Raw genomic sequence first — 7500 nt, 5'->3', positions numbered from 1 at the left:
GCGTACATGGACATCCACAGGGCTGAGTGAGGCTGCTGTGGACACACACACACACACACACACACACACACACACACACACACACACTCTCACACACTCTCACACCTCCCAATCAGGCTATTAGTTTGTTAGTTTATTAGGATCCCCATTAGCTAATGTCATGACATTAGCTAGTCTTCCTGGGGTCCGACACAAAAATCATATTTGAACAATTGTCAACATTATATACATAGAGACAATTGTAAACATTGTATACATACATACATCATAATAACAAAATAAAATAAATAAATAAATCAAAATACAACAGATCAGCAAACAAGATAAATCATCTACTGTTCATTTAGAGTTAATTGTGTTAAGTGCTCTTTTATTGTTTTCTTGAAAGTGCCTCTAGAGAAAGTGCCTGTTAGTTTTACTAACATGCTTGGGTAAAGAGTTCCATCCTGTAATGGCTCTGTAAATTACAGTAGATTTTGAGTAGATTTGTCCTACAGGTCTAGGGTGGTAAGAGATGTCCTGAAATGGCCTGTCTGGTCTTTTCATTTCTGATAAAACACTAGTTGGTCAGAAAAGTACTGTGGTTTCTTGTCATTTATGACATTCCTGAAGAAGATCAGAAGACTGGATTGTAATCTATCTTCTACAGGAAGCCATGCAAGATGTCTATGCCCAACCGTCAGGCTGGTCGTCACGCTCTCGCAGGCAGAGGAGAAGTAATGTAAATGTAATCCGGAAGAGGGCACGACCATGTCACCATGTCACCATGTCACCAACTGCCACTTCCTCAACTGACCACAGACACACTCAGCTGACCACAGCCTCCACAGCCAGACTGAACACCGCAGATTACTCCACCGTCCAATAACATCTGATGTCATTCTCTATAAGAATGTGTCTTAAGTGGATAGTCTTAGGGCTACAGTCATGTTTAGATTTGGAGTGTTTGTGTGTTTATGTGTGTGTGTGTGTGTGTGTGTGTGTGTGTGTTTGTGTTTTTGTCTGTTTGTGTGTGTGTTTATCTGTGTGTGTGTGTGTGTGTGTGTGTGTGTGTGTGTCTGTGTCTGTGTGTGTGTTTATGTGTTTGTGTGTGTGTGTGTGTGTTTATATGTTTGTGTGTTGTCGCCCCCCCCCCCCCTCTTCTCTCTTGTCAGTGACCTATTTTTTAAGTCTTTGTTAAATCCTTTTTTCAGGGAAAGTGTAATACCTTACTACAGCGGAGCCCAGGGGATTTACACAACAACATGGCTCCTGCGTCGTACCCAAAAGATCAGTGGGGATGTAGCGTGTTGCATTTGTGTTTGTTTGATCATCCGTCCCTGCTGTGGGACATGGTGTATATTATACCTGAGGGACATGGTGTATGTTCAGCTCTCCCTCTAGCTAGCTGAATGGGTGAAGATCTTCTGCTTACTCCGGCAGTTCGGGTGAAATGATGAGACTTGACACAATTCACTTTTTTTCTTTTTCTTCCTTCATTAACAGATTGTAAAACTGACAAAACACATCGATCTATTAGTACATGTAAATAATCAACAGTGAACGAACTAACAGAAAAGATTAACAAAATACACAATCATTCAGAGCTCAACTTACCAACTCCCATATCACTCTATAACTGTCATTCCGTCTTCCCTGCCACCCAGATTACGTTCATTAAGCCCGCCCCCATTTCTATCTAAGCCAATCACTCTCTGCATGCATACTTGTCTTTTAGCCAATCAAATGAATCAAACAAAATACAATAAAACTCCAAATGAAATATCCTCCCATGAATTAGCCAAACAGTGTATATTATACCTGAGGGACATGGTGTATGTTATACCTGAGGGACATGGTGTATGTTAAGTGTCATTCTGTGTCTGTCCACCATGGGGTTTAGAGCCTTCAGTCGCTCCGCCCCTCGCCTCTGGAACTCCCTCCCCCCCGTCATCAGGAACATTGATTCAATCATCTCATTCAAAACCCACCTGTTTACGCAGGCATATCCGTGTTAATTTACTGTTCCCGTGCTGCTCTGCTGCTAGCTATGTTTTATACTGTATATTTGATATATATTTATATATATATATGTATATTTGATATATATTTGATAGATATACTGTATATACTGTATATCTTATGTATTTTGTGTTTTGAATTTTGTGGCTGTTTTTAGATTTGTTGTTGTACGGCGACCTTGAGTGCCATGAAAGGCGCCTTATAAAATAAATGTATTATTATTATTATTATTATTATTATTATTATTATTATTATTATACCTGTGGGACATGGTGTATGTTATACCTGCTCACTGATGACCTCTACTCAATCACACCTGGTACAGGCTGGTTGGTGACTCCTATATATAAGACCTGGCAATCACGCCCATTTTTACCCTCTCAACTCTTCACTTGCTGACTGTCTGAAGCGTAATGTTGTGTGTTCTCATAGCTAGCTACACTGTTCGACTGAGAACCCTATGAGTCTCCTAGGCCATTAGCCATTACTCTCGTTTGGTAGGCCAAGTTTGTTCTAGAATTTTGGTAGGCCAAGTTTGACGGTTTTCACCGATGCGCACAACTGCTAATGTCTGAGCTAGCAGGCTAACAGGAGAAGGTCGGTAGTTAGCTTGTGTGCTCGCAACTCTTTACAATGGTTTACAACTCCTGCTAGCTCAACAATAGTTCCTCAAGTTATAGGCTATATATAACTTGCTAGGTCCCTTGTGTAGGCTATAGCTAGCACTTGAATGGCCACCTATCTTGAGTGACTTGTGGTTTTCCAGTGACTCTTCTCGGACTACTTGAGCCTTCGGTTAGCTTTGACAAAGCACTTTTTTTTTTACTCATATGAGAAATATTAGCTCCTTTGTTCGTAGGAAGGTAGACTACTTTGTGTTCATACTTCTCGGACGACTTGAGCCCGTACTAATTCTAGATAATTCCTAGCTGGTTCCTGTGTGATGTACGCTAGGCCCCTCGTGAGAGCTTCAACTAATCACCGAAGCTCTCACACAACAGGGGACAGTTTAATCTGACAGCTGCTAGCTCCGTCACTTCGCCTATTCGCTCTCAGGCAATTGACACGCTCGCTAGCTATCTTTCGTCAACGTTGTGTGAAGCTTAATTGTGGTGTGGGCAAGTGGTTTTCTCTCAAGGGATTTTTACTCATTGGTTGTTGCCCCCGGTTACAGTGTAGTGCGCGTCGTGTCAACTCCCTTAATTACAAACGGTGGCTCCAGTTGCTAACAGATCTGGATTGTTCTACCCTTATCCCGAGCTGATGAATCTATGGGTCTTGCCCTTGTGAACGGTCCAACCTAGACTCGGAAGGCCTGCCTCCAGATGTGACTGCCACGATTCAGAGTGTTTGGGGCTCCACCCCTAGCGGTCTTAACGACCTCAAACGAAGGCACATATTATGCATGCATTGAGGCGGTAGTGGCGCAGGAGGTAGAGCCGGCGTCTAATGATCGCAAAGTTGGCAGATCGGTGGTTCGAACCCTGGCTGGCCACATGTCGAGATGTCCTTGGGCAAGACACCCCCGAACCCCAAATTGCTCCCAATGAACGGGCCGGCGCCTTGCATGGTAGCTTGCCGCCATTGGTGTGTGAATGTGTGTGTGAATGGGTGAATGAGAGGCCATTGTAAAGCGCTTTGGAATAAGGCGATATATAAGTCAGTCCATTATGTGTGGCCCTTTCAGGGTCCTCTCTCTCTCTGTGATGCTCTCCTTCTCATGGCTGACCTGCTCGATTAGGGCAAAGTGTTCTCCACAGTAAAGATCTACCTGGCTGCCATACCCCCCCCGTCAGTGGTTTTGTTAAGGTGATGTCTTGTCAGTGTGGGGCCTGTCTTTGGTTCCGGAGGCGCTCACTAGTGATCGCTTGGGACCTCTTCAGACTGTTGTGATATAAAGATGCTGTCTTATAAGGGCGGTAGGCGAGTCTACCTGCCTGCCAGCGTCACCTGTCTGTACCAGGAGTGATTGAATACGGGTCTTCAGCTAATAGGTACACAGAATGCTGGATCCCATAGTGAGGGGGGTGTCCCTCATCTCCTTCAGAGAAGCCGGGTGACATTTGTAACCTCTAAGTGTGTCAGGGGCCCTGTGGAGAGACAATAGAGACAGTTCATTAGGTTTATGTATTACCCAGAAGGAGCGGGCCTCTGGCTGCGTGTCCCAGAGGAGAAGGTCAGAGACGATTTGATAGAGAGACACGTATCGATTGATCCGCCATTCTGTAAAGATCCCGGGCCTAGATTTCACGATTTACACGAGTTTGCGGTTTGCTTTTTTTCCGCTATTCAGATTCTGCAGGAAATAACAGACAAAGGAAGGACTAATGACTCATTTGCTCGAGTTGATCTTTTTTGTTCTGCGTTTGTATATTCATTGTGGCTTGTAGCTTTTCTCCATCGTAAGTGTGTGTGTGTGTGTGTGTGTGTGTGTGTGTGTGTTAGCTTCAGATTCAGCAGGAAATAACAGACAAAATAATGGCTAATGACTAATTTGCTCGAGTTGATCTTTTTTGTGCTACGTTTGTATAGTCATTGTGGCTTGTAGCTTTTCTCCATCGTAAGTGTGTGTGTGTGTGTGTGTGTGTGTGTGTGTGTGTGTTAGCTTCAGATTCAGCAGGAAATAACAGACAACATAATGACTAATGACTAATTTGCTCGAGTTGATCTTTTTGTTTTACCTTTGTATATTCATTGTAGCTCGTGGCTTTTCTCCATCGTAAGTGTGTGTGTGTGTGTGTGTGTGTGTGTGTGTGTGTGTGTGTGTGTGTGAGCCTGGGGTAACGCGTAGCATGGAGGCAGGGGAGGGGACAGACTCGTACATCAGCGGGCTCATTCATAAAGAGATCAGCAGGGAGGGAGGGAGGGAGGGTGAGTCACACAACCTGCCAGCATCTCTGACGGCAGTTATTTTTACACCTCACACAAATGGCCCCGCCGCAAATAGCCCTGAGATGCTATTAAAACCACAAATTAGATCCAGAGGATGCTTGCATCTCACTACCGGTTCAGAGCTCGGCTCCCCGCTTGTCAGACAAGAGAGAGTTGTGACGGAAGTCGTGTCTTACGAGACCGTGACTTCCTGTTAGGAGGAGATATCGTCCTCGTCAGGGGGGCCGAGGTGGAGTCGATGACTCAGAGAGGAGGTTGAGTCGTTGAATCGTCGTTTTATGCAGATCTGGGTTCCATTTCTCTGTACAGATGTCGGTTATGGTTACGGCACGCTCTGTTGTTTGGCGAGGTCGGCTGACCCAAGTCTGGCTACGGCGTAGAGAGGCAGAGAGATGTATTAATGGAAGTTGTGTCCCTTTATACTAGAGAGAGAGAATAGATTTACTAGATCTGTCTGTCGTAACTTACAATATTGACTCCCTTTATACTAGTTCACAGAGAGAGAATAGATTTACTAGATGTCTGTCGTAACTTACAATATTGGCGTTGGCTCCATATTGTCTGTCCTGTCCTATTGGTCTCTGACCAATCCAGAGTCTGTAGCAGAGTACCCCTTAGCTGACCGACTGGACAAGGTCTCTCAGTTACACTCTAGGGTCTGTATGTGGCTGGCTGCAGGCCAAGGAGAAATGCCAATGACATTTAGCATGTGTTATTTGAGATACCTGTTGACTAGGAAACTGTTTTATGGGCACCATTTAAAGTGTGTTATCTGTTCTGAATGTACATCGCTTAGGATTATAACAGTTCCCAAAAACGCCCCATATCACATATAACTAAGAGACCTTGACTTACTCTCCCTCTCTCCCCTCTCCCTCTCGTCTCCCCTGGCAGACTAAACCCGTTGCGTTTGCCGTCCGCACCAATGTCAACTACAGCGCCGGCCAGGACGATGACGTCCCCGTGCCTGGCATGGCGATCTCCTTCGACGCTAAAGACTTCCTCCACGTCAAAGAGGTGAGGGGGCTCACACTGATGATGACGACGATTATGATGATGATGATGATGGTGTTGAGGATGATGATGATGATGATGAGAAGGAGGATGATGATGATGATGAGAAGGAGGATGATGATGATGATGAGAAGGAGGATGATGATGATGAGAAGGAGGATGATGATGATGATGATGAGAAGGAGGATGATGATGATGATGAGAAGGAGGATGATGATGATGATGATGAGAAGGAGGATGATGATGATGATGATGATGATGATGAGAAGGAGGATGATGATGATGATGATGAGAAGGAGGATGATGATGATGATGATGATGAGAAGGAGGATGATGATGATGATGATGAGAAGGAGGATGATGATGGGGATGATGAAGAGAAGGAGGATGATGATGATGATGATGATGATGATGAGAAGGAGGAGGAGGATGATGATGATGATGATGATGAGAAGGAGGAGGATGATGATGATGATGGTGATGATGATGATGATGATGATGATGATGATGAGAAGGAGGAGGATGATGATGATGATGATCGTGGTTATGAGGAGGAGGAGGAGGATGATGGGGATGATGAAGAGAAGGAGGATGATGATGATGATGATGAGAAGGAGGATGATGATGATGATGATGATGAGAAGGAGGAGGATGATGATGATGATGATGATGAGAAGGAGGAGGATGATGATGATGATAAGAAGGAGGATGATGATGATGATGATGATGAGAAGGAGGAGGATGATGATGATGATAAGAAGGAGGATGATGATGATGATGATGATGAGAAGGAGGAGGATGATGATGATGATGAGGATGAGAAGGAGGATGATGATGATGATGATGAGGATGAGAAGGAGGATGATGAGGAGGAGGAGGAGGAGGATGATGATGATGATGATGATGAGAAGGAGGAGGATGATGATGATGATGATGATCGTGGTTATGAGGAGGAGGAGGAGGTAGAGGAGGTGATGAAGGTTATGCTGATGATGATGATGATGATGATGATGTTGAGGAGGCGGTGGCGGCGGAGAGGAAGGATTTACAAACTGGCTCATGTCTCTCTGCTCCCCGTAGAAATTCAATAACGACTGGTGGATCGGTCGCCTGGTGAAGGAAGGCTGTGAGATCGGTTTCATCCCCAGTCCCGTGAAGATCGAGAACACTCGGCTACAACACGAGCACAGGTCCAAGGGCAAGTTCCACACTAGGTACGACCCGGCGGAACCCATATCTCACTCACTCTAGTCACCATGGAAACGAACACACACCACACCTCACCTCCATGTCCTGTGTGACACAACCCAGTAAACAAAGAGTCCAGAAGACGTCCTCAGGGAAGCCGGAATGTGGGTTCAGATGACGTCTTTCTAGGACGTCCAGATGACGTCTTTAGGACGTCTTATGGACTACAGAATCGTCATCTGGACGTCCTAGAAAGACGTCATCTGAACCCACATTCCGGCTTCCCTGAGGACGTCTTTTGGACTCTTTGTTTACTGGGAAGAGTGTTTCCTGATAATATGTCACAATTATTACATATCAATGTTCTGACATAATTCTCTCTCTCTCTCTCTCTGCAGTAAATTA

The 7500-nt window shown here is 44.9% G+C and overlaps 1 protein-coding gene across 1 annotated transcript in view; it reads left to right on the top strand.

The window, feature by feature from the left end:
• LOC308175558 (voltage-dependent L-type calcium channel subunit beta-2-like) overlaps window positions 1-7500 on the top strand; it is a gene marked incomplete at both ends in the record, with an annotated part of 24882 nt that overhangs the window by 7338 nt on the left and 10044 nt on the right. Inside the window, 3 exons of the mRNA XM_080551202.1 lie at window positions 5788-5910; window positions 6988-7121; window positions 7494-7500. The exon at window positions 7494-7500 is cut by the window's right edge and continues 70 nt beyond it. Coding sequence (XP_080407328.1) covers window positions 5788-5910; window positions 6988-7121; window positions 7494-7500 — 264 coding nt within the window. The remainder of the gene's footprint in view (window positions 1-5787; window positions 5911-6987; window positions 7122-7493) is intronic.

The sequence above is a fragment of the Nansenia antarctica genome (assembly GCF_963989245.1).
Source record: "Nansenia antarctica genome assembly, contig: SCAFFOLD_566, whole genome shotgun sequence".
Taxonomy (NCBI): Eukaryota; Metazoa; Chordata; class Actinopteri; order Argentiniformes; family Microstomatidae; genus Nansenia; species Nansenia antarctica.
Note: the sequence above shows the minus strand (reverse complement) of the source record. Positions and strands in the feature narration are given on the sequence as shown.